The 27,754-nt window shown below is 44.0% G+C and overlaps 1 protein-coding gene across 3 annotated transcripts in view; it reads left to right on the plus strand.

Annotated features, from left to right (window-relative positions):
• Nucleotides 1–27,754, plus strand: part of WDFY3 (WD repeat and FYVE domain containing 3) — a 1,200,521-nt gene that overhangs the window by 717,131 nt on the left and 455,636 nt on the right. For all 3 annotated transcript variants that reach the window (XM_069236246.1, XM_069236255.1, XM_069236264.1), the window contains one exon: nucleotides 27,182–27,281. In XM_069236246.1, coding sequence (XP_069092347.1) covers nucleotides 27,182–27,281 — 100 coding nt within the window. The remainder of the gene's footprint in view (nucleotides 1–27,181; nucleotides 27,282–27,754) is intronic.

A 27,754-nucleotide genomic window follows, 5' to 3' on the forward strand; every position in this document is an offset into this window, starting at 1 on the left:
ACAAGCAGCCACAGGCAAAAGTGGCGAGGAAAACAACTCCACCACCGTCTCCACCACCATCAATACACGCATCACCAGTAACAACTCCACCACTGATGCACTCCCCAGCTCATACTACAATGAGTCAGGATGATCCCGATGCATGGGACCTTTACGACGCCCCAGTATCAGACAACAGCCCAGACTCGTACCCTGCAAGGCCGTCGCCACCTGAGGACAGCACATCTTACACACAGGTGTTCGCAAGGGCAGCTGCTTTTCACGTCACCTTACATTCTGAACCAATTGAGGATGACTTTTTGTTTAACACCCTATCATCCACCCATAGCCAGTACCAAAGCCTACCTATGCTCCCAGGAATGCTAAAACATTCAAAACAAATCTTTCAAGATCCTGTTAAAGGCAAAATACAAGCCACCGCCAACAGATCCCGTTTATATTACAACGCAATTGACACCGGACTCAGTAGTTGTCGGGGAAGCTCGTAAGAGAGCGAACTCTCATACCTCAGGGGACGCACCACCTCCAGACAAGGAGAGTCGCAAATTTGATGCTGCAGGCAAAAGGGTGGCAGCACAAGCAGCAAACCAATGGCGCATTGCCAATTCACAAGCACTTTTGGCAAGATATGATAGAGCTCATTGGGATGAGATGCAGCATTTCATAGAACACTCACCCAAAGAGTTCCAGAAAAGGGCGCAACAGGTGGTGGAAGAAGGACAAAGTATCTCAAATAATCAGATACGGTCTTCAATGGATGCAGCAGATACGGCTGCAAGGACAGTAAACACTGCAATAACAATAAGAAGGCACGCATGGCTGCGTACTTCGGGGTTCAAGCCGGAAATTCAACAAGCCGTGCTAAATATGCCCTTTAATGAACAGCAGTTGTTTGGGCCGGAAGTCGACACTGCTATTGAGAAACTCAAGAAAGACCCTGATACAGCCAAAGCCATGGGCGCACTCTACTCCCCGCAGAGCAGAGGCACTTTTCGCAAAACACCTTTTAGGGGAGGGTTTCGAGGTCAACCAACAGAAACCACAACATCACAAGCAAGGCCCACTTACCAGAGCCAATATCAGCGGGGAGGTTTTCGGGGGCAATATAGAGGGGGCCAATTCCAGAAGAATAGGGGAAAGTTCCAAAGCCCCAAAACTCCTCAACATAAACAGTGACTTACAAGTCACACAACCCCATCACATAACACCTGTGGGGGGGAGACTAAGCCAATTTTACAAACATTGGGAGGAAATAACAACACACACTTGGGTCTTGGCAATTATCCAGCATGGTTATTGCATAGAATTTCTCAAATTCCCTCCAAACATCCCACCGAAAACACACAGTATGTCAAAACAACATATAGACCTTCTAGGACTAGAAGTTCAAGCATTGCTACAAAAAGAAGCAATAGAATTAGTACCAAAACTACAAATAAACACAGGAGTTTACTCACTGTACTTTCTAATACCCAAAAAGGACGGCAGTCTGAGACCAATACTAGATCTCAGAACACTAAATACCTACATCAAATCAGACCACTTTCACATGGTTACATTACAAGACGTAATCCCACTGCTCAAACAACAAGACTACATGACAACACTAGACCTAAAGGATGCGTATTTCCATATACCAATACATCCTTCACACAGAAAATACCTAAGGTTCGTATTCCAAGGAATACATTACCAATTCAAAGTGTTGCCATTCGGAATAACAACTGCGCCATGAGTTTTTACAAAATGCCTGGCAGTAGTAGCTGCACATATCAGAAGGCAGCAAATACATGTGTTCCCGTACTTAGACGACTGGTTAATCAAAACCAACACGCTAAGACAGTGTTCACAGCACACAAAATATGTCATACAAATCCTCCACAAACTAGGTTTCTCGATCAACTACACAAAGTCACACCTTATGCCGTGTCAAACACAGCAATACTTAGGAGCGACAATCAACACAGCAAAAGGGATTGCCACTCCAAGTCCACAAAGGGTTCAAACATTTCACAATGTAATACAGGCCATGTATCCAAAACAAAGGATACAAGTCAAAATGGTAATGAAACTGCTAGGCATGATGTCTTCATGCATAGCCATTGTCCCAAACGCAAGGTTGCACATGCGGCTCTTACAACAGTGCCTAGCATCACAATGGTCACAAGCACAGGGTCAGATTCTAGATCTGGTGTTGATAGACCGCCAAACATACATCTCGCTTCTATGGTGGAACAGTATAAATTTAAACCAAGGGCGGCCTTTCCAAGACCCAGTGCCACAATACGTCATAACGACAGATGCTTCCATGACCGGGTGGGGAGCACACCTCAATCAACACAGCATCCAAGGACAATGGGACATACATCAAAGACAGTTTCACATAAATCACTTAGAACTGTTAGCGGTAATTCTAGCGCTGAAAGCATTTCAGCCCATAATAACCCAAAAATACATTCTAGTCAAAACAGACAACATGACAACAATGTATTACTTAAACAAACAAGGAGGGACGCACTCGACACAGTTGTGTCTCCTTACACAGAAAATATGGCATTGGGCGATTCACAACCACATTTGCCTAATAGCACAATTTATTCCAGGGATTCAGAACCAGTTAGCAGACAATCTCTCTCGGGATCACCAACAAATCCACGAATGGGAGATTCACCCCCAAATACTAAAAACTTACTTTCAAATTTGGGGAACACCTCAGCTAGATATATTTGCAACAAAGGAAAACTCAAAATGCCAAAACTTCGCATCCAGGTACCCACAGGATCAATCCCAAGGCAATGCTCTATGGATGAACTGGTCAGGGATATTTGCGTACGCTTTTCCCCCTCTCCCGCTCCTTCCATATCTAGTAAACAGGTTGAGTCAAAACCAACTCAAACTCATACTAATAGCACCAACATGGGCGAGGCAACTTTGGTACACAACACTACTAGACCTTTCAGTAGTACCTCATGTCAAACTACCCAACAGACCAGATCTGTTAACACAACCCAAACAACAGATCAGACATCCAAATCCAGCATCTCTGAATCTAGCAATTTGGCTCCTGAAATCCTAGAATTCGGACACTTAGACCTCACACAAGAATGTATGGAGGTCATAAGACAAGCTAGGAAACCTACCACTAGACACTGCTATGCAAATAAGTGGAAAAGATTTGTTTATTACTGCCAAAATAATCAAATCCAGCCATTACACGCATCTCCAAAAGATATAGTAGGATATTTACTACATTTACAAAAATCAAATCTAGCTTTCTCTTCCATAAAGATACATCTTACCGCAATATCAGCTTACCTGCAAATTACTCATTCAACTTCATTATTTAGAATACCAGTCATAAAAGCGTTTATGGAAGGTCTAAAGAGAATTATACCGCCAAGAACACCGCCTGTTCCTTCATGGAACCTCAACATTGTCTTAACACGACTCATGGGTCCACCATTTGAACCCATGCATTCTTGTGAAATGCAATACTTAACGTGGAAAGTTGCGTTTTTAATTTCCATCACATCTCTAAGAAGAGTGAGTGAAATTCAAGCTTTTACCATACAAGAACCATTTATTCAAATACACAAAAATAAAATAGTCCTACGAACAAATCCAAAATGTTTTCCAAAGGTAATCTCACCGTTCCACTTGAATCAAACGGTAGAATTACCAGTGTTCTTCCCACAGCCAGATTCTATAGCTGAAAGAGCACTACATACATTAGACATCAAAAGAGCGCTAATGTACTACATTGACAGAACAAAACTAATTCGAAAAACAAAACAACTATTTATTGCTTTTCAAAAACCTCATACAGGAAATCCAATTTCGAAACAAGGCATTGCTAGATGGATAGTTAAGTGCATTCAAACCTGCTATATTAAAGCAAAGAGAGATCTGCCTATTACACCAAAGGCACACTCAACCAGAAAGAAAGGTGCTACCATGGCCTTTCTAGGAAATATTCCAATCAACGAAATATGTAAGGCAGCAACATGGTCTACGCCTCATACATTTACCAAGCACTACTGTGTGGATGTGTTAACTGCACAACAGGCCACAGTAGGTCAAGCTGTACTAAGAACATTATTTCAAACAACTTCAACTCCTACAGGCTGAACCACCGCTTTTGGGGAGATAACTGCTTACTAGTTTATGCACAGCATGTGTATCTGCAGCTACACATGCCATCGAACGGAAAATGTCACTTACCCAGTGTACATCTGTTCGTGGCATTAGTCGCTGCAGATTCCCATGCGCCCACCCGCCTCCCCCGGCAGCCTGCAGCCGTTTAGAAGTAGATCTTGAACATTTGTACATTTGTAAATATATTACTTTAAGCTTCATTATGTACATACGTATTAACTCCATTGCATGGGCACTATTACTAGCATACACAACTCCTACCTCACCCTCTGCGGTGAAAACAATCTAAGATGGAGTCGACGCCCATGCGCAATGGAGTCGAAATGGGAGGAGTCCCTCGGTCTCGTGACTCAAAAAGACTTCTTCAAAGAAAAACAACTTGTAACACTCCGAGCCCAACACCATATGGCGGCGGACTGTGCACAGCATGTGAATCTGCAGCGACTAATGCCACGAACAGATGTACACTGGGTAAGTGACATTTTCCATATCTCACCACCCCAAAACCCATACCCAACCTAAACACCCCTTACTACCTGAAAACACATGCTGACTCTAAAACCTAAAAATGCCCTTACCACCACAAAACCTAAAAATGCCCTTACCACCCCAATCCCATACCCACCCATAAACCTAAACACCCTTTAGCACCCCAAATCCCATACCCACCCTAAAACCTAAATATTCCCTTACCACCCCAAGTCCCACACCCACCCTAAAACCTAAAAATGCCCTTACCACCCCAAAACCCATGCCCGCCCCAAAACCTAAAAATGCCCTTACCACACAGAAACCCATACCCACCCTAAAACCTAAAAATGCCCTTACCACACAAAAACCCATACCCACCCTAAAACCTAAAAATGCCCTTAGCACCTAAAAAGAGATACCCACAATAAAAAACCTAAAAATGTCCACCTATAACCGTTACCTACCCTAAACACCATATACACACATTTTTATATATATATATATATTTATATATATATATATATATCTCACCCAACCCACTTAATACTTACGTTTACTTACCATTAAATTCTTTACCACGCAGACACCTTTTAAACGAAATTCGTTGTAAAGGCATGCGTGGTAAAGGTATGTTCATTGTAAAGGCATCATGGTAAATGGATATGCGTGGTAAAGGCAGTATGGTAAATGCCTTGCATTGCATTTGCCGCGTTGTAAGTGATGTTTCCTGATAGTGCTCACTGGGATGCCATGGAGGAGCTTTTACAGTACCTCCTGGGAGGAACATCATAACAAGCATTTACAATGTAACGGGTCTCGCGTTTGCTCATGTTAGAGCTGATCGCGTTGTAAACTCCTAACCCGACTTTTCACCTATCGGGCAAAAGTGCATTTATGTACATAACCCGAAAAAGTGAAATTAACTATGTAAAGCGCTCGACTTCTGCCAAGCGAGATCACGCTCATAAATTAGAGAAAAAGAGGTCCACAAGCCCGATGGAAAACAGCGAGCCTCACATGTTTTCTGTACTTGGTCGCTGCGCTCGAGGAGGGTTAGCTACCGGAAAAGGCATGACGTATGCGTGCCTTCGACTAATCAAAGCAAGCAGATTTTATTAGGCAAGCCCACGAAGCAATAAAAAACACTGACGTGAAGTTGACAGGGCTCCAAGCCCTTTTCTAAATACTAAAGCGTCTCGCTGCGATGCGCATGCGCAAGTTCATTCAATGCAGGCTCGACCCTAAAAAGGGGGGTGGAAATTGTAACTTGGGGACAAACCGTTTCGAACAATTCAATTAGATATTGTATTGTATTGTAATAGTATTTATATAGTGCTTACTACCCCTGACGAGGCGTTGAATCGCTTTTCGGCGAGTAGCATGCTACTCCGGAACCCAGCATGAATTAGTGATGCATTAGTATAGGGAAATATGAGTACAGTTTCAGTATTATTAGCGGATATGAGAGATGTGCTTGATGCTGCTGATCAGCAGTGCGCAGTGTTAACCCCAGTGTCATCATTGGCGACATGTCTCGCTCAGATGCTCAGGCTTTAAACCAGAGGATTAACAGGCAGTTTTGAACGTGCCCTTTGATAAAGAGCATTTATTTGGGTCACAAGTGGATACCACACTTGAAAAATAAAAAAAAAGACAATCAAACTGCCAGAGCTATGGGAAAACTCCAAGCCAACACACACACGTGGGTACTTTTTGTCGCAGAGGATTTGCAAGAGGCCTTCAGTCATCATTTCAGGAACAATATTCCACTCAGATTATTTTAGAGGTTTCTACAGAGGTAACAGTAACGAGGGAAGAGGAAAGCCATCTGTATCTAGAGGGGAAGGTTACAACATTTTTACCCGCAATGGTCTCAAACTACTACAGATCAATGAGTGCTTCAAATTATCCAAAATAGTTACTGTCTGGAGCTCACTTCCACTCCTCCAAATATACCCCCTCCTACTCACAGACTTTCACAAGTTAATCTCACTCTTCTCTGAGAGGAAGTACATTCTCTTCTTCTGAAAGGGGCTATAGATCCAGTGCATTGTAATACCAGGGAACAGGAGTATACTCCCTGTATTTCCTAATATAAAAAAGAAAAACGTGTGTCTCAGACCAATATTATATCTCAGACCCTTAAACCACTACATCCTATCAGAACACTTACATGTTATGTTATGTTATGCGTATTTATATAGCGCCTAACTGCCCTAAGGCCTCGTAGCGCTTCAAGTGCCATCGCAAAGATGAAACTATTTCTATTCGTTGAAGAATTTAGGTTTTAAATAACCATGTTTTCAGGTCCTTCCTAAAGGAAGTTTCTTGAGAATTGGATCTTATACTGAAAGGCAGGTTGTTCCACAGCACAGCACCTTGATATGCCAGTGATCTTCCTCCCCATCTTGCCTTCCTAACCAACGGTACCATGATCAGGTTAGCTGATGAGGATCTGAGTGGCCTAGCTGGAACATAAATCTGTGCCAGTGTTTTAAGCATTTCAGGACCCTTATTAAAGATGGCCCTGTGAATATGACAGAGGGCCTTAAACTGAATCGTCTCTGCAACCGGAAGCCAGTGTAAGGAGACAATTCCTGCTCTTATAGAGTGTTGTTTAGGGATGTTTAAAAGTAGGCGTGCCGCGGCATTCTGTACTCTTTGTAGTCTTTGGATAACAAATTTAGGAGATCCTATAAACAAGGCGTTGCCATAGTCAATTCGCGAGCCTATCACCGCCTGGATGACCAATCTTCTGGCCAAAAAAGGTAGTATTGTTAGAACCTTTCTGAGCATCCTAAGCAGGGCAAATGAAGTTCCTGCTATTCTATTGGCATGTTGTGCCATTGATAGTAGGGGATCCAACCAGACGCCCAAGCTTTTAATAAGGCTTTTGGGAGGAGGCAGAGTGGAGGCTCCGTCTAGATTGCTGGACATAGCTAAGGGCTTATTATTCCCAAAGTACATCACCTCTGTTTTTTCATTGTTAAGCTTCATTTTACTACCCGCCATCCATGTAGCCACTGCTTCCAGGCATGGTCCTAATGCCGTGCCCAGGTCTGGTCGGGCTTTCGAGAAGGAGACAACTAGTTGGGTATCATCTGCATATGAGACCAATTTTACTCCAAATGGTTCTACGATCCCTGCCAAAGGCCGCATATAGACATTAAAGAGTAGCGGACTCAGCGCCGACCCCTGAGGAACACCGCAAGTACTGAAGGTGCGCTTAGAGATGTAGGATCTATCCAGCACCTGAAAGGATCTACCATATACATATGAGTTGATCCATTCTAGTGCCGTGCCCGCGATTCCACATTCCCGTAATCTAGTTGCGAGGATGCTTAGATCAACTGTATCAAATGCTGCGCTCAGATCTAAAAGGATGATTGCGGTTTCACATCCGTTATCCATCCTTTTTTTTGCTTCCTCCGTGATGGCAATCAGTGCGGTTTCTGTTCCATGTTTAGGCCTATATTTCTGGTGTAGTAGAAAGGTATTGTATCATCCAAGCTATCCTTTATCCATTTATTCATGGATTGCGTGAAGTCTGATATATTGTTTGTATTTATCTGCCCTGGCTTCTTTTTTTCGAGTGCCTTAATCCACTCAGTGGCTTTTAGTTTATGCCACTTTCTTCTGCATGAAGAGGTGGCCGTATTCAAAAACCTCTGCTGTGAAATAGATAGTTCTAATTCTATCAGATAATGATCTGACCATGCAAGTGGAAGTGAAGATATAAATTCTAAACGTGATACGTTAGAGAAAACTAAATCAAGTGTATGTCCTCTGTTGTGAGTAGGTCCCTGAATTAACTGTACTAAGTCACAGGCCATCATATCTGAAATCAACATCCTAGTAGAGGCCTTATCCATCTTTTCGGCCTGTAAATTAAAATCTCCCAACACTAGAAAGTTAGGTTTAGTATATATTGATTGTGAAATATTTTCCGCTAGTGAGGTCATAAAATCTCCCATAGGGCCTGGAGGTCGATAGATTAGAACCCCCGATAAAGTATAATGAGGATTCACATTGATGGAGAAAGACATGCTTTCACCATCTTTAATTGACGTGGGTGCTGTAGTAATCTTACAGGAGTCTCTATAAATTACTGCTATACCACCTCCTCTAGAACATCTATCTAGTCTACTCATCTTATATCCGCTTGGAAGAGCCATTACAATATCTGGCGCAGAGCTCTCATTCAGCCATGTTTCAGTCAGGAACATGGCCAGAGGCTCTCTTTGTTCCACCAAGAGATGAATATCCAGTGTATGAGCTCCTAACGAACGGCAATTGAGTAAGAAAATGGGTAGATTGTCAGGACCCTTGTCCTCTCGTCGGGGCAGGTCAACTTGGAAGGACCAGGCACAAGAAGGGCATCTAAACTGACCATTGTGGAGGTCAGTGCTCTTTCCACACCTCTTGTAATGAACATTATTTAAGCTGCACAGATCCTCTCTTGAGTAGGTAATGATTTCTTTCCCTAAGGGATTTTGAGCATAATTTCTTGGCTCTTGGCTCATTCTGGCGCGGACTGGCGCAGACGGGCTTGCCTTTGGCGCGCCAGCTGCGCGCGTCCGCTGCGCGCCACGGTCATGTACTGTTTAAATAGTTTACTAACAGAAACTAGAATGCCAACCTCCAAAATGGCGGCCGTTTTCCGCTTCTTATCTCCAAGAAAGCTTCCTATATTTAATATGATTTTAACGTTGCTAATGTATAGAATAACTTATTTAAAACAGATTTAAAACAGATTTAGCATTAAACCAGCATGTCTTCAACAGCGAAATTCATACAAATAAAAACACTTTCAAGAAACGATTAAAACAAGTGTTTCATTAGGCAGAATACCCACTGCACACACGTATTCTATGGGACAATCAAATTCAGTTTTTAGCTTTTGGTCACCCATCAGGATGTTGTTCCACTTCTACAACAATGCAACTTCATAACATCGTTAGACCTAAAGTACGCTTACCTCCACATTCCCAATCATCCAGCCCACTGCAAATACCTAAGATTCATAGTTGCAGGAAATCTTTACCAATTCAAGGTATTACCATTCGGAGTGACAACGGCTACCTGAGTATTCAAAAAATACCTTGTGATAGTCGCAGCACATCTCAGAAGACAACAAATTAATGTCTTCTCTTATTTGGATGATTGCCTCATCAAAGCCAATTACTATACAGTGTCAAAGTCACACTCAACTCACAATTCAACTCCTACACTCTCTGGGTTTCATCATAAATTACCTCATATCTCATCTGCACTCTCTCCAGATACAGCCCTATCTAGGAGCTGCCCTCAACAAACAATTAGGACTACCGTTTCCCAGCTCAGTCCGAATTCTGGCTTTTCAAACAATAATTGCTACATTAACAGAGAACCAAACATTCACATTAAGAACTGTTATGAAACTGTCAGGGATAATGGCATCTTGTAATGCCATCGTACCTCATCCCAGTCTTCATATGCGTCATCTTCAACAATGTCTCTCTCATCTGTGGTCTCAGGCACAGGGTCAGATGGAAGATCTAGTGTTGTTGGACTGCCATATTTATTGCTGTCTGCATTGGTGTAACACCACAAACATTTTAGACCCTGTCACTCAGATCACTCTCACAACAGACTCATCAAACACCGGTTGGGGGGGGCTCATCTTCTCAAGCTCACAGTTCAGGGGATATGGGACAACACTCAACGGTCTTTCCACATCAATTGCCTGGAACTGCAAGCAGTATTCCTGGCAATGAAAGTGTTCCTTCCACAATTGCAACACAAGATAGTGTTGGTACGTACAGACAACCTGACTGCAGTGTACTATCTTCAAAAACAGGGGAGGAGTGACACAATCTCATCTACTGTCCCATCTTGCACAAATAATATGGAAATTGGCAATTCAACACCGTGGCAAGGTGAGATGCGCTACAGAAGCCGCACGCTCTCACCCTATGCACCTCCTATATTTGATTTTAACATGACATGGTAGTCACGACTCGTATTGACAGGTCGTTCTATTTTCATTCACATAGTGGCACAGTATCTCCCAGGGACAGACAGTCACTTTGCAGACCTGCTCAGCAGGATGCAGGAACAAGTCCACGAGTGGGAACTCCACCCACAAGTCCTTTACCAGTACTTCCAAAAGTGGGGGAACACCTCAAATAGGCCTATTTGCCACATATCAAAATAAAAAATACGAATACTTCGCCTCCAGGTACCCACACCCTCAATCCAAGGGCAATGCTCTATGGATGAGTTGGTCAGGGATATTTGCTTATGCTTTTCCACCCCCTCTCCCACTCATGCCCTTTCTGGTCTGGAAGCTCAAATAATCTTCCCTCAACATTATCTTGGTGGCCCCTACATGGGCACGTCAACCATGATTCACAACGCTTTTAGAACTCTCAGTTGTTCCACATCAAAAGCTTCCCAGCAGACCAGACCTTCTGACACAAAGACAGGGTCAAATAAGATACCCAAATCCCAGATCCCTCAACCTAGTGATATGGCTCCTAAGGTCACATAATTTTGTTATCTACAATTACTACAGGAATGTATGGATGTTCCTATACAAGCACGCAAACCCACAATTCGACAATGTTATGTAGCAAAATGGAAACATTTTGTTTGCTATTTTCAAACACAAAACTTTGACCCTCTGAAGCCAACAGTACGAGACATTGTATGTTATTTGCTACATTTACAAAAAGCTGATCTAGTTTACACATCAATTCGTTTACATTTAGCAGCTGTAGCTGCATATCCTGAAAACAGACATCATATTTCTTTATTTAGAATTCTGGTTATCAAAGCATTTATGGAAGAATCATTCCTCCAGCTCCATTTTGGAATCTTACAATTGTTCTCACAAGGCTTCACCTTTAACAATACAGGCCCCACAGACATATTGATTTGTCTTAATGTGGAAGCCCTGTACACAAACATTCCACAAGAAGCAACTTTGGCGGCAGTAGAGGAATTAATTCTGGCCGAGACTTGGACCTACAACACTCCAGTGACTTTCATTATGCAATGTGCAAGTGTGGCCCTTGAAGAGAATTTCTTTCAGTTTGAGACACGGCTTTTCCATCAAATACAGGGTACTTCCGTGGGGAGTACTTTTGCGCCCAGTCTGGCCTGTTTATATATGTTTGCTTTCGAGAAGCGCCACATACTGATCCCTGAGCAACCGTTTTTTTCCAACATTCGATTACGGCGTCGGTACATTGACGACATATTAGTAATTTGGAAGGACAGTATGGAACTAGCAGTAGTCTTCACTCAATGGGTAAATACTTTGGATACTCACCTTCGTTTCAGTTCTAATATATCTGACCAAGAGGTGTCCTTCCTTGATCTACGAATCATTCTGAAAGATGGGTACCTCCATTCCTCTGTGTACCATAAACCTAAGGATAGGAATAGCCTTCTACTCTATAACAGCCATCATCCTAAGGCATTGTGAGATAACCTACCGTTTGGACAATTCCTCAGGATACGACGCAATTGCTCAGATATAAATGACTCATCTCCAAGCCAATACCCTGTGTCAGAAACTTGGTGATCGCAACTACCCAGTAAGGAATGTGAGACAAGCAAAGAAAAGAGCCAGCAACATCCCCAGGGAAACCTTATTGGCTGACAATACCCGCACACAACAATCCAGACTCACATGTGTAACTACGTATACCCCTTTGAGCAACCGCATCAAGGGCATTGTTCGGAAACTATGGCCCATACTCAATAGTGCAGGCGAGACATTAAAGAGTCCTTTGTTCGCCTTTAAGAGAACACATAACATTAGAGATCTGGTAGTCCATACTAGACCTATGCATCACCAATGTACTGACGACTCGAACCGGAGCCAGTGTGTTAGAGTTAAAGGTCACCACCCATGTGGGGGCTGCAACGTCTGCCCTTTGACTAGTAGTACCTACGAGGTTGACGTCGGTGAAGCCAAGAAATGGCAATTGAGATCACATACCAATTGTCGTACAAAGAACTGCATTTACATGATCACCTGTCCATGCAACTTGAAGTATGTAGGCATGACGACTAGAATGGTGAAAATACGAATTAACGAACACCGCAGCACCATTAGATGTAAAAGGTCTGCTACAAAACTGACTAACCACTACATTGAAAAACAACACACTCCAGATAATATTAAGTGGGTCATGTTAGAAACTATTAGAGATAAGAAAGATTGCACAAATAGACTTTTTGAAAAAGAACAACGATGGGTTTTTAGGTTAAAACCCATCTATCCGGATTGAACAATGAGATTCCGTGGATTCATTTTATACATCGATAACCAAGTCCCTGGAGGTCGTTGTAATTTTTGCTCTGAGTATTTAATTTGGTTTCCTTCACTTTGGATGTTGTCACCCTCTGAAATTTAGATACAGACCCCCCTTCTGTATAAATATTAGGTAAACCCCTTTTTTTTTATTTTTTTTTTAAAGATATTTTTGGTAGACTGCCAGAAAAACTTCTTTACAAATGGCCGATATAGCTGCTGTCCTTTCTTTGTTTCAACATAGTTTTGATCTAAGGAGTCCTTCTTCTCTTTCTATAACCTTTAAACAGACCCCTCTGAACATCATTCTGTGTTCCGGGGACAGACAGCGCTCATAGGTGAACCGACATTTGCGGTTACACGCCAAGTAAGTGCCTTTTCGGAACCCCCTTTTCGGCGTCGGCGATGCCTCCACTACCGTTCCCCCCCCTCCCCCCCTTTGATCCCAACCTCGGAAAACCAAGCCGCTTTCTTTATAAACGCCTCTATCTAGATACCGTGCCTGCTCGCATGGCCGGATCTAGCAATATGGGCACGCGGCATGATTGCTGTTGATTGGAGAGACGCGCTACAACAGTCGCGCATCCCCACCCTCCGCACTTTCTATATTCCTTACACGCCTCTCCCGACTCGGAAGACGCGCTGTAATAACACCGTGGCAAGGTGAGATGCGCTACAGAAGCCGCACGCTCTCACCCTATGCACCTCCTATATTTGATTTTAACATGACATGGTAGTCACGACTCGTCTATGTGTCTGCCGATTTTTAAGCCTGCTGGTTCTTTTCACGCGTTGCCTGAATTTCATCTACTACTCTTAGAAGGGTTGCGCGACGGGCTTAGAATGACAATACTTTTTTGTATTTATAAAGGCATTGTATGTTGATGCATTTGGATATAACACAGAGTACATGATTGCCCCTACACTTGTTTACTTATATGTATATATATATATATATGAAATTACACCAGAACTTGGGCTTTGTTTTGTTTTAGAATAAATTTGTCAGTAATATCTGACAAGGGTACATATTACCTTACGCCTCATCTTGATAGGAGTACTATTTACCTTCTTTTATAAGAATGTAGTTGTTTGCTCAACACCATACCTGTCACGGTTCCTGACTATATAACAGCCTAAACGTCAATTTAAGTCTCTCTTTGTTTATACTTGTTATAGGCCATAGTGGTTTGTGATGCCTGATGTTGTCCCGATGGGGCCCTACCATTAGAATTTGGAGGGTAAGCATTGTTTTATCTGCACCAGCTGTTCCTTTTCTAATCTATCACTACGGTATTTTTGTCACCTGGCACCCTTTGGGATCTTCCACGAGGGTAGGGTATAACTGTTTGAGGATAGTTTCCTATATAATACACCACTGATGATGGTCAATGAATCTTTTTGATAATGGTTCTCTTTCTACGTTCTAGGTTTCTGACTTCCCTAGTAGGGAACTTGAAATAATTTTGTCATAAAACATTTTTTCATAAGGATTAGGTACGTACTAAGGTCCTGAAGAATCGCACAAGATCATTATTGACTATGAGTAGCGAGAAACATGTTGACCCTTTTGATTGAGTGACACAGGGACTCTGTGTTATCTCCTTTCGTACCATTTTCACCACGAGATTTATCAAACTGTATATTTCTTTATCTAGGGATTGTAGACATTACTTTACCATATCCCTACGCATTGTTTTTAATCATGTCAGAGGTATTAACATCAGAATAAATAATTAGATTTTACCTGTAGACATTTTTATATTTTTCTATACTAATCCTTTTTCACGTTTTGACTGGCTTTACACCATTTTTTCAAAAGATCTCCGGCAAAGAGCCCCCCCGTGGGGCCCGTCAGGCATTGCAGTGCCGGCCTGACGAGGAGCATGGCCCTATGATGAAGCATGTCACCGGTAGGTGAGTGAGGGCTCTTGCTACAAGCATATTGCTTTCCCTTGAAAACCTTTGCCTTAAGAGAACCCCTTCATTGCTTTGGAACCGTGTGTATATTATTTTGATTTATCGATTATTGTGAGGCCTACACACGGGACCAGGAGTCTGTTTCTCCGAATCTCCCTTATTGCCCCTCTGTTGTTATTGTTTGATGGTTCACGTTTTGAGCCACTTTACTCTTGTTCTCTGCAATTCCTTTCATGGGAAGTAGCTTTTTCAGTCACTATAACTTCCCGTTGACGTTTCAGTGAGCTCAAAGCTTTAACTTTTGAAGAACCTTTCTTTCAATTTCATAAAAAACAATTGTATTAAGAACACATCCAAAATTCCTTCCAAAGGTAGTAGTTTCACAATTCCATATCAATCAAACAATAGAGTTACCAGTTTTCTTTCCACAACTAGATTCTGTGGCACAAAGAGCTCTACATACTCTTGACATTAAAAAGCCTCTTATGTATTATATAGATAGAACAAAAGAGTTGAGGAAAACAAAACATTTTGTTGTGGCTTTCTCCTTGCCATATAAAGAAGAGCCTATATCTAAAGCAAGTATAGCTAGATGGATAGTCAAGTGTATTCAAACTTGCTTTAGTAAAGCCAAACAACAGTTGCCAGTACCACCTAGAGCGCAACCCTCTAGGAAAAAAGGTGCATCTATGGCATTTTTAGGTGACAAACCTATAGCAGATATTTGCAAAGCAGCAACATCATCTACACAACATACATTTACTAAACATTATTGTGTAGATGTCTTTGCATGCCAACAAGCAGGTGTTGGACAAGCTGTACTCAAAACACCCTTCCAATCAATTGCAACTCCTGCACTCTAGCCACTACTTTATGGAGGGACTGCTTTACACACAGCATGTGTATCTACAGTTACACATCCATTAAATGGAAAATGTTACTTACCAGAAGACATCTGTTCGTAGTACCTAGTGCTGTATATTCACATGCACCCTCCATCCTCCCCGGGCGCTTGTAGACGTTGCAATTTATTAATATGTACAAATTGTACATATGTAGATACATGGCATGGACATTTTTTCTATTCTACGCTCTTTTCACTACTTCATCGCCCACCTGCGGAAAAACAATCTAACAAAGGACTCGATGCCCATGCGCAGTATTACCGAGCGGAGGAGTCACTCGATCTCGTGACTTGAAAAGCGTCTTCAAAGGAAAAAAAGTTGTACTACTCTGAACCCAACACAGCATGTGAATCTGCAACACTACACCCAATGAACAGATGTCTTCTGGTAAGTAACATTTTCTTTTCTCTTGCCTTTGGGCAGAAATCACCCCAGAGAGGTGAGTTTGAGACTTAGTTCATTATGGACATACACCCATATTAATGGAAAAATCCCCACCTACCCCCACTTAGTAAAACTTCCCATCAACATTTGTGGCTATTGCAAAGGGCGATTCTTTCCATAATGGCCAAGAGGACTTTGTAGCTCATCCCCATATCCAAGAGAATTGCAGGCTTTTACTTCTTGTTTTTGTTACAGGGAAAAGTTGGGAGAATAGAGACCCATTCAGGACCTCAAAGAACCCGACAAATATCTGGTTAAGCAATCCTTCAGAAATGCTTGCTCTGCCTGCACTGAAACTACAATATGTGTATATTCATATCCTACATATACACTCATACACACTCCAGTCACGAGAGGAACCAGTGCTTTGAAGTAGCTGCATAATTCTATCAGTTACTCCCGTATGGCCTCAAATCTGCGTTAATAATTTTTAGAAAGGGGCACCTGTAGCAGCATTTCTCAGAAAAATAGAGTATACCAAATGTTGTCTTAGTTAGATGACTGGCTGATCAAGGTCAAATCATAGAATCTAACAGTCAGCAACCAGGGCACTCTGGTGCTCACACCCATGGCAAATCTCATCTGATGCCTAACAGACACAGAGACACAAGTAGCACCTTTCTGGCATAGTTATCCCCCACTTTGTGCCTGGTGTCAGTGTGTTTAGACTAGTACACTGGGATCCTGCTAACCAGGACCCCAGTGTCATCACTCTCTCCCCTAAATTTAATTGTATGGTAACTTTTACACCTCACAATAGGCATACTGGTGCAACCATGCAAGTCCCTAGTACATGGTACTTGGGTACCCAGGGCATTGGTACACCAGGGCCCCCCCATGAGCTGCAGCAGGTACTGGGCCGCCCATGAAGCCCCATGCAAACTGTGACCACAGGCCTGCATTTGCAGCCTGTGTGAAATGGTGCATGCACCTGTCACTCCAGATATAAGAATTGCCTTATATCGTGGTCTCTGCACTCTGACCCTGTAAGTCACCCCTAAGGTAGGCCCTCGCCAAGGGCAGGGTGCATGGTTCTAAGTGTGAGGACACTCCTGCATGAGCACAGGGCCCCCTACAAGCCCCAGACTCCATTGCCTGGGCTTTGTAAGTATGGGGAAGCCATCTTAAGGTATGTAGTGGACACTAGTCAGCATGAGTTGTCCAGCTACGTAATGGCTTCACCGAACATAGGCAAGTTTGGTATCAAACATGTTGGAATCATGCAACTACACCAGTTCCAGTGCTATTTGGATGATACCATGTACTCTGGGAGTTCCCTAGAGAATTGCCCAAAGTCTGTCTGTAAAGCCTTGCAGAGTCTGTAGACCAGCCCGCGGTGCTGCCAACACTGTTCTGCCCTCCTGCTGCTGAGCTTAATTCGGGCAGGAGAAGGCATAATAAAGGATTTCCCGTATGACACCACCCACCTCTTCTTTAGAAATAGGTGTCTCTAGGCTGGGGTGGGGGTGTCTGAGCGCCACCAGACTGCTTTGAAGGCCACATTTGGTGCCCTCCTTGCATAAATCGATTTGCATCAGTGCAGGAACCGCCAGTTCCCGCTCTGACGTGGAACTATACAAAGGATAGAGGAGTGACCACCCCCCTGTCCAACTTCTCCCCTAGGGAGTGCACAGAGCTCTGCCAGGTGGCCACTTGATTCTGCCATCTCGGAACTAGAATGAGCAGAGGCCCCAGGGAGCATCTGACTGGTTAGTCCAGCTGGGTGACGTCCTTGACCCACTCTGATAGGTGGGTCACTGCAGTAAGTGTCCAACCCCCTTTCTGGTTTACTTAAGGGATCCCCTGAGGGTGGGACCCTAGATTTGTCTGCAAGACTTCAGGAACCATTTGCAAGTCTCCTCTGCAAGACACTTCTGCAACATGGACAGCAGAACCTCTGCTGTTCTTCGCTGGAATCAAGAGCAAGACTATAACCAGTAGGAGGGCTCCTACTGCAACTTTGTTTGCAAGATCTGCAAAGACTTCTGAAACCCCATCGCCATGCATCCTCCAGAGTCAATGGGACTCCTGCACTTAGAAAAGCAAGAAGGAATCTCCCTTTGAGTAAAGGAGTCACTCTTCTGGGAAGGCTGTGGTCCTTCACTGAAGCTGCTTGGCTGGAACCCCTGTGCACCCCGTCTGCTGTTGCCAAGGCTCGTTGGCTCTTCAGTCTGAAGACCTCCTATCTCCAAGAAGCCCCGCCCTCCAGCACTCTCCAGCTCCAAGAAGAACGTCCTCTCGGCAACTCATGTGACGTCGACATCCCTCCTTTGCTGTGCTGCTGTATGACTCAGTGTGCCTGCTGCCAGAGGGTTCTGCTGGGGGCTGCAGCTATTCCTGCTGGCTGTCTGCTTGCTCAGGGCTGGCCCTGACCTACCTACCGAGATTGGGTCACCTGGGCCTTGCTGGTCCCCACAAATCTTGCAAACTTGTGCAGCGCTTCCCTGTATTTGCCAAGGCTTGTTATTTTGTTACGTTAATGAGATTTATAGAGCGCGCAATTACCCCACGGTGTCTTGGCGCTATAGAAGCAGTCCTGAGAACAGTAATGCGTCAATTCAAACAAACAGTTATTTGGAAAACAACTAGGTCTTTAATTCCTTCCTGAAAGAGAAGAGGAGCGATAATGCTCTCATGGATGGAGGAAGGCTGTTCCACAATCTGGCCGTTCCAGTAATGAAGTAATGAAACCTCTGCCTCCCCAGTTAGCCTTCCTGAATGTTGGGGTTGCTATTTGCTTGGCATAGGAGGAACGAAGGTTTATGGTTATACCACTCCAGGTTTTTTTTTTGTTTTTTTTTTTTTTTTTTAGATGGCAGCCCCTGCCATATGTAGAGCCTTGTGAGCAATGCATAAGGCCTTGAACTTGATGTGGATCCTGACGGGGAGCCTGTGAAGTTTATAAATGATTCGGATATACAGTGGAATTTGGGGATGCCAGGGAGAATCCTGGCAACTGTATTTTGGACCATATGAAGTTTGTTGAAGTGTTGTTTCTGCAGCCTCATGCAAAGTCCATTGCAGAAGTCAATTTTGGACAAACTTAAGGCAGTGACAACTGTTTTTGTGATGGAGATTAAAATAAACTTAAAATTAAACCGCCAGAAGGCCGCCCGCCCGCCCAGCGGGAAACCCCCTTCTACGAGGATGCCGGCTCCGAATGGAGCCGGCGGAGTGGAAAGGGTGCGACGGGTGCAGTTGCACCCGTCGCGATTTTCAGTGTCTGCTATGCAGTCACTGAAAATCTTGGTGGGGCCCTGTTAGGGGGCCTCTGCAGTGCCCATGCCATTGGCATGGGCACTGCAGGGGCCCCCAGGGGCCCCATGACACCCGTTACCGACAGCCAGGTTCTGACGGTCAAAACCGCCAGAACCAGGCTGGCGGTAAGGGGGTCGGAATCCCCATGAGGATTCCTCAGGCCAGGGGAAAACCGGCGGGAAACCTCCGGTTTCCCTTTTCTGACCGCGGCTTTACCGCTGCGGTCAGAATTGGCCTGGATGCACCGCCAGCCTGTTGGCAGTGCATCCGCGGTCCCCGGCGTAATGACCCCCCTATGATCTTGGTATCATCAGCATAGGAGGTTAATGTAAAATTAAATGTTTTAATTAGAGGGGCAGTTCAGTGACATACATATTGAAAAGAGTAGTCTCCCTGGGGGACTTCGCATGGCAAAGTAAAGGGGGGGTATTTGTAGAGGCCCAAAAAGGAACAAGGTGAGGAGGACTAGAACTTTGTCTTTAATACATAAGAGCTTGTGATTGACCGTGTCAAAAGCCACTGACAAATTGAGGAGGATAAGAGCAGCAGTCCCTCCTCTGTATAATACGCCCTAACTTCTTTTATGCTGCTTTGATCAGGGAAGTTTCGGTAATATGCCCTGGTCTGAAGCCAAACTGAGAATTATCCAATAGGTGATTATTATGGATAAACTGGGAGAATTGGACGTTCATTTCCTTCTCAACAATTTTTGCTGGCAGGGTAAGTCCGGAGATCGGGTGGAAGTCCTTGGGTTCTACGGGATTTAAATTGCGTTTATTTAAAAGGGGAAGGATAGAGGCTTTCTTCCACTGAGAGGGAAAAACTCTTGAGAGGAACATGGAATTAAAGATAGTGGCAAGATTTTAGCCAATAATTTCTGGAGCCAGCATCAATGTATCGGGTGATGCAAGGGTCCTTAGGAGAGCCTGATTTAGCTGAAAATTAGCCTTATGCATACCAAATCTGATAAAACTAGTTGAAATTCAGATCACCACATAAGAATTGGCTGAGGTTAACTTCCTGGTTACGTAAAGTAGTCAGTGTGGAAGCCACTTGGAAAAGCTCCTTTGTGGAGTTTTAGCAGATTCATTTTTCAGGGTGAAGTAGATGTTTTTCTCTTTGCATAAAAGTGTTTTATAGTTGGCCAGTGCTTGTTTATGTGTCATTTTGTTCACTTCATCATAGTGTGCGCACCAGCGCCTTCTACAATTTTGTTTTTCGAGTCTGAGACTTTAAGTAAACCAAGGAGCTAAGGGTTTGTTTCTGGGTGTCCAGGAGATTTTAGGAGGAGCCAATGTGTTAAAGACTGAGTTGAGCCAGTTAGTAAAGTTCAGTGAGGCCATCTCCATGTCAGATGGGTAGTTGGGTTGTGACTGAAGCAGTTGGGCTTTTAAAAGATCTGGGTTAATTTTACTCCAAGCCCCATAGGTAGAAGGCCATTTGGTGAGAGGGTCTGAACTGAGTTTTTTGTGAGATGTCAGGATTGAACAGAATTACCTAATGGTCTGTCCAAACTAAAGGGAAGAACATTTCAGATAGTAATGCCCCGATTTTTGGTAAACAATCCATCTAAGGTGTGACCTGCTGAGTGGGTCGGATTATCAATCTGTTGAATCAGACCTAGGTTGTTCATGAGTATGGTAAGAACTACTGAGTCCCTACCAGAAGAGGATTCCAAATAGTTAAAATTTCTGACTACTATGTTTTTCACATGCCTTGGATTTGAGAATGGAGCCCATGTTAATTATAAATTTTGCTCTTGGGCCGGGTGGGCAATAGGGTAGGATGCCATAAAAGGATTGATGATTATTGAGTTTAAAATTGAAAACATTGCAAGAAAGGTCCAGCCGAACGGAACTGCCACAGGATGGACAAGGAAAAAGGATTTTCCTTCTAGAAAAACCCTCGCCCACCAGGGTTACCCCTTGGTGGCATTCTTCATCATTGGAATTCTTCACGTGCCGCTACAGAATGGGGCGTGCTGCGACCGACGAGATACGTGGGAGCACTGGTCTAATCTCGTCAATGTGAATCAAATGAGGGATAGGACTGGTGGGGTCTTGGATAAATTAAAAATACCTGCCTCCAAGTGGTTCCAATGGTTTACTAGATCTCCTGGAGGCAGTATTGTTAAAAGGGGGCTTTGGAAGTTGGGTATGTCATGTACCTTCCTTCCTCGTCTACATGTTTCAGCGCCTTACCCCTAGGCTCTTCTTCAGGGCCAAGGTTGACGTCCTGGTACCACTCCTTGTATGACTACCACTAATGTAACCATAAATAATACATACTATGTGATATGGTGCAATTCGTATGACTGATGTGGTGTCTTTAAATGATATCCATCATGTATGATATCTGCCACTGACACCTGTGAAGATATAAAGGAATATAGTTATCATAGCTCTCTCTCATATTGGGCTACTAAATTGCTTGTGGGTGTGGTGCCACCTATTTGCAAACTAGACCCCACTTGTGAAAAAAGCACTCGTGATAATCAAGATAAGAGTGCCGCTGTATTCTCATGATAGACATTACAAGACAAACTACACATAAAAACTCGTAAAGCACACAAAGTGCAAGTGTGACCAACTCAATAGTATGCTGACTATTGTATCGTAGATCTTCTGGGAGAGGGGTGTGCTTATAGTCACACTCTAAAGATTAGGCAAAGTGTTAGGATGCACTCTTATTTTACTTTTTTGTCAGCATCGTGACGCGGTTGTTTGATTAATAAAATGCCACTTACTTCCTCAAAGCGACACTCCCGCTCGGTACCTAATGCTCACCTCCCCGGGGTCTGAATCTTGAGGGCACTTATCTAAGCTGGGTCTGATAAACTGCGGTATTCACATCATTGGAACGCTAACCGTCCAAGATGGTGGCCTCCTTTGGCTAGCGGAGAGGTACGTGAGGGCTCTGGAAGTTAGGTGTCCCTGGGGGTCTCATGAAACGTGTGACTGTAGAAACAGAGAGAAGGGGGTTAACTTTTGTTTAAAGTAATGATAATACTAGTGTAAGGGTTTCAATGCTTTTATTACTTTTCTTACTTATTAAGGAAAAGGAAGGGAGGAAATGTCTAAATGTTGTGGTGCCATTTAAAATGCCCCGCAGAAATGTATATGGTAAAAAACAAATAGACAATGGGCCAATTCTTAAGTATCTGGGGTGTACCTATCACTGTCGTGGCTGTATAACTGAGTGATAGCCATTGTGATGTTTATGCTTCATCAGCTGGCTCCCTGGGATGTGCTCATTAAGTCCTCTCTGGTGTGTGCATAATTTGTAGAACTACCATTGTTCTCTTTCAAATAGTATGGACACCCAATTAATGTATTTCTGATGTTCCAGGATAACCCACTGGTAACCCTCTACTGTGTGTGCTTTTTGAGTGCACATTTTAGTAGTAGCCTGTCCGCATCTCAGGTTACTACGATGTTCAGCAAGTTGGGCAAGTGATCATATATACTGCTTGCTGAGTGTTACAGTTGGGGAAGTCTCTGATGGTCCATGGTGTATTGTCGTTGGAGGTAACCCTTTCGGTAACTTTTGTTAGATGGCACACACTGCAACCACCAAATGAATAGTGTCCTGTGAATGGTTGTAAGTAGTTGGTACCGTCTGTTTTCTTACAAAAATGATACGGACCGGTGTGCACAAGCATGTCTCTAAGACTTTTCCCCCGCTTATGTGAGAACATGGGTTTGGGGCTATTCATTGAGCAGCTATTGAGGATACGCCAGTGTTTGTTGATAATCTTTCTTATTTGATTGGAGGCTATATTAAATGTTGTAATGCACATCGGTCTTTCCTTTTTCTCCTTTTGAGGAGGGGTGTCCAAAAGGGCTTCTCTGTTGTTGTTGTGATCTTGTTTCATGGCTGGATTGATTATCTGGGGTGGGGGGGGGGGGGATTATTACTTAGCCTCCAGCTTCGATGTTAAATTTTGAGCTTACTTTTTGTAATCCAAAATCTCTGAGCAGTTTTTTCTTAATCTAAGGAATTGTCCAAACGGGAGGTTCTCTCTCAAGTTGCGGGGGTGGGCACTATCATACATGAGTAGACAGTTCTTGGCTGTTGGTTTTTCGTGAGTGGTTGTCTTGAGAGCACCATGGGTGGCTATAATGTTTAAATCCACGAAGACCAGTTGTTCCTTGCTCATTGTGTGGGTGAATCTCAGGAACTCATCCTGTTGTTTAGCCATTCTAGGGCTAGGGACATCCCACTTTGTGTAGCTTCCCCTATCCAAATAAGCACCATCCTGCGATCGGGTGATAGAGGATCCTTTGTCCCTTCTCTGAAAGGAAGTTATGGCTCTCTTGGCCAAGGGAGCCATAGAGAAAGTTCCTGTGCTAGAACAAGGCTGTGGTTGCTATTCCAGCTACTTTCTGCTTCCCAAAAAGGACAAGCATCTTCGCCCTGTCCTAAAACTTCGGTCCCACAATCTCTTCCCCAAGAAAGAGACGTTGAAGATGCTCACTTTGGCTCAGGTTCTACCTGCCCTGGGCCCAGCAGACTGGATGGTAGCTTTGGACTGGCAGGATGCTTATTTTCATATCCCAGTCCTGCTTGCCTACAGATGATATCTCCCACTCAAGGTTGGTCTTACCAGCGCCCCGCAGGTGTTCACCAAGGTGATGGCAGTGGTTGCAGCTGATCTGCAGTGATCAGGGGTATTAGTTTTCCCCTATCTCGATGACAGGCTGCTGAAGGCAGGCTCGTCCCAGGCTGTCATCTCTCACTTCCAGACAATAGTAGACCTCCTGCATTTGGTGGGGTTTACTATAAACTTGCCACAGTCACAGTTGACTACCTCTCAGAAGCTCCCATCCATCGGAGCTGTTCTGGGCACAGTTCAGTTTCAGGCCTATCCTCCCACGTAGCGAGTCCAGGATATTTAGACGATAAAACCTCTGTTTCAGTCTCTGTCCTGGATTTCTGTTAGAATGACTCCGAGGCTGCTGGGCCAGGTGGCAAATGCGGGCTCTGTAGTGGGACCTCAAGTTCCATTGGGTGCAGCATCAGTAAAATCTCTCCGACAAGGTTCAGATCTCGGAGAAACGGCGCAAGATCTGCAGTGGTGGGTAACAAACCGCGATTGGGTTAGAGACAGATCACTCTCCCTTCCTCGGCCAGATCTGACAGTAATGACAGATGTATCACTCGTGGGATGGGGTGGCCATCTGCAAGAGGTGGAGATCAGAGCCACCAAGTCTCTGGCGGAAACGGGTCTCCACATCAACCTGTTAGAGCTCTGTGCTATCCGACTGGCATTGAAAGATTTTCTTCCCCATTTCAAGGGAAAGATGGTGCAGGTGTTCACAGACAACACCACCACCATGTGGTACTGCAACAAAAAGAGCGGGTGGGGTCCTGGACCCTTTGATGGGAGGCTCTGCGCCTCTGGATGTGGCTAGAAGAGCAGTGCATGTCCCTGGTGGTTCAACATCTTGCAGGCTCTCAAAGTCAGATCGGAAGAACTCAGCTGAAAATGCTTAGCAAATCACAAATGGCGTCTCAATCTGGAGATGGGGAAAGGTCTCTTTCAGAAGTGGAGATAGCCTTGGTTCGATCTGTTCGCCTCTGCAGAGAACGTGCAATGTCCGCAGTTTTATGCGTTGGCATTTCTAAGGCAAACAATTGATAAGGAGGAAGACTTGTGGCAGGAATTATGTAAACAGTCTGCAACAAGTGTACATTATGTTCATGTCAAACATAAATGAGAAAGGGACATGATGTGAATAGCTACATACATCACTTGATTATGACGCTGATAGTGACCTCTTCACAGAGTGTCACTGATAAAGTAAATCAAAACATTTCTCTAACTATAAACAATTGCAGCCATCTTAAAAGAAATAATAAAATAAGTGCAGGTGGGCCCTATTTCCGAAGGATGAGATGCATGTCAACACCGTAGGAGATGATGCTGATGCTGATGTGTTATCTGGCAATGTCTGTGAGTGGTGTCATGCAGATGTTGAAGAGGGTCGGGCTGAGGGAAGAGCCTTGGGGAACGCCAAAGATGGTGTGCTTGGCTTGCGAGGTGAAGGGGGGAGGCAGACATCTGGGTGCACCCTGTGAGAAAAGATCCCATCCATCTGAGCGCATCGTCTGCGATTCCTATCTGGCATAGTCGATTGATGAGTGTGTGGTGGAAGACGTGTCTAATGCCGCGGAGAGATCGAACAGAATCTAGGGGGCTGATTCTCCTTTCCCGAGTAGGGTGCGGATGACATCTGTTGCGATGATCTGAGCTCTTTCTGTGCTGTGGTTTGCCCTGAAGGCAGTTTGGGACAGGTCTATTAGGTTATTTCTCTCCAGGTGTTCAGTGAGTTGGAGGTTGATGGCCTTCTCCATGACTTTGGTAGGGAATGGGAGCAGAGAGATGGGGCAGTAAATCTGGAGCTCGCTGGGGTCTGCAGAGGGTTTCTTGAGGAGGGGTCTGATCTCTGCATGCTCCCAGGCTTCGAGAAATGTGGTTGTGGTTAACCAGGCGTTGAGGATGGTGGTGAGCTGACAACTCATCTCGTCTCTTCTGAGGTTGAAGAGCCTGTGGGGGGGCATTGGTCAGTGGGTGCTCCTGAGTGGATGGAGCTGTTCCCATGCAGTGAGCGGGTGGTTAACAGTGATGGGGGTTGGTGAGATGCCGAGGAGGTCGGAGGGTTGGGGATTGAAGTTTCTATAGATGGTTTCTATCTAGCTGAGGAAGTGGTCAGCGAAGGCATTGCAGAGTTCCTGTGTGGAGGGGAGAGTTTTCGGAGGCTGACGGGCAAGTTAACACTCTGATGATGGTGAAGAGGTCCTTGGTTTGGTTGTTACTGGTCTCAATCCAGGGTGCCAGGGCCTTCCTTTTAGCGTCTTTAATCTGGTGTGGTAGTTGTTGAGGGCTGATTTGATGGTAGCCTGGTCGGTGCTCTGGTGCCTCAGGTACTGGTGCTGTTAGCGTTCCCAAAGAGGTTTTCCTTCGGCAATGTCTTCTATCTAAGCTTGAGCTCTGGACTCCTGTACACCATCCTACTTTTACCTCTCCTACCCAGTTATGAAGAAGATCTGAACAGTTAAACAAAATAAAGCCCAAAATGACTTTTTTACTACAAGACTCATTAATCGTGTGTATGTTGATGGACAGGCATGCATACGTTGCAGTGCATTTGAGCTCACAGCAGCCATCTTGGAATTAGACCATGTCCAATGTCCTCGCTTGCAGCTGTGCACATCATCATGCTTGCAGCGGTGCACCTATTTTGTCTTTTTTTTTTTTTCTGATCTCACATGGCCGTCATCCATGTTAATAAAATAACATAAAAAGCATTGGGCAGGCCAATACATTGGCAGTCACCTGTAAGCGGAGACCTATTGGCATTGCAGTGCTTGTATTTAGAAAAGTTGCCAATTGATCACAGTGCATCTGTGGCATACAGTAGAACCACCTCAGTGCCTACCTCTTTCCCCTGTTCATCCAGCAAACTCACATGGCGTTTTTTTTTAAATTGTCCTGGTTTATTGTTTCAAGTTATAGCTTTGTTCATATAAAAGTAAGTGATGAGATTTTAACTGCAGAATGCAAATTTGCAGGTATTAGCCTGATTGTTAATACATTCTAAATCCACGCAGTGGTCTGAATTTGTGTCGCTTTCCCTGTAAGAATTTCTTTTCTGTTGTAATACTTTATAATATTTCTTTCAATGGACTTTCTGTGAACTTTGTAACCTGTATTTTGCAGGCTTCCCCAGATAGATCTACAAGGAGCCAACAGAAAGAGTTCCAGACCTACATATTGGACAATGTTATGAGCCATCTTCTTGCAGCAGATGTTCTACTAGGTGACTATTAATTTTCAAATTATCTGCCTATATGTATGGTTGGGTGAAAAGTGAATTATTGCTAGTCTTGCTCCTATATGTAATGACAGAAAAGCAGGTTTTCCTTCAGGTGCTGTACACTGATGATATATAGGTGTGTAATTTGCTTTTTATCTTCATGACCTAAAATCCAGGCCCTTTTGCTGGGTGGGATTTATCAGGTTATTTAAACAGTCATAGCATGGTAATTGGGTGGACACTATGAATGGAGTTGGACTGGCTGACACTGTAATGGCAGAAGTATTGAACAACAAGGGATAGTGACATCTTAAATGTAAACCAGTGATATATTGTATACCAGTGACATAGTAAGTACCCTGTTAAAAGGATCAGGTATAACATAAGAGGTTTAGGGAGTGATGCAGTCATGTTGGATAGATGGGTGTCTGTGAAGCAAGGAGGACAGCCATTTTTTTTTTTGGGGGGGGGGGGGT

This window comes from Pleurodeles waltl, chromosome 1_2 (assembly GCF_031143425.1).
Source record: "Pleurodeles waltl isolate 20211129_DDA chromosome 1_2, aPleWal1.hap1.20221129, whole genome shotgun sequence".
NCBI lineage: Eukaryota > Metazoa > Chordata > Amphibia > Caudata > Salamandridae > Pleurodeles > Pleurodeles waltl.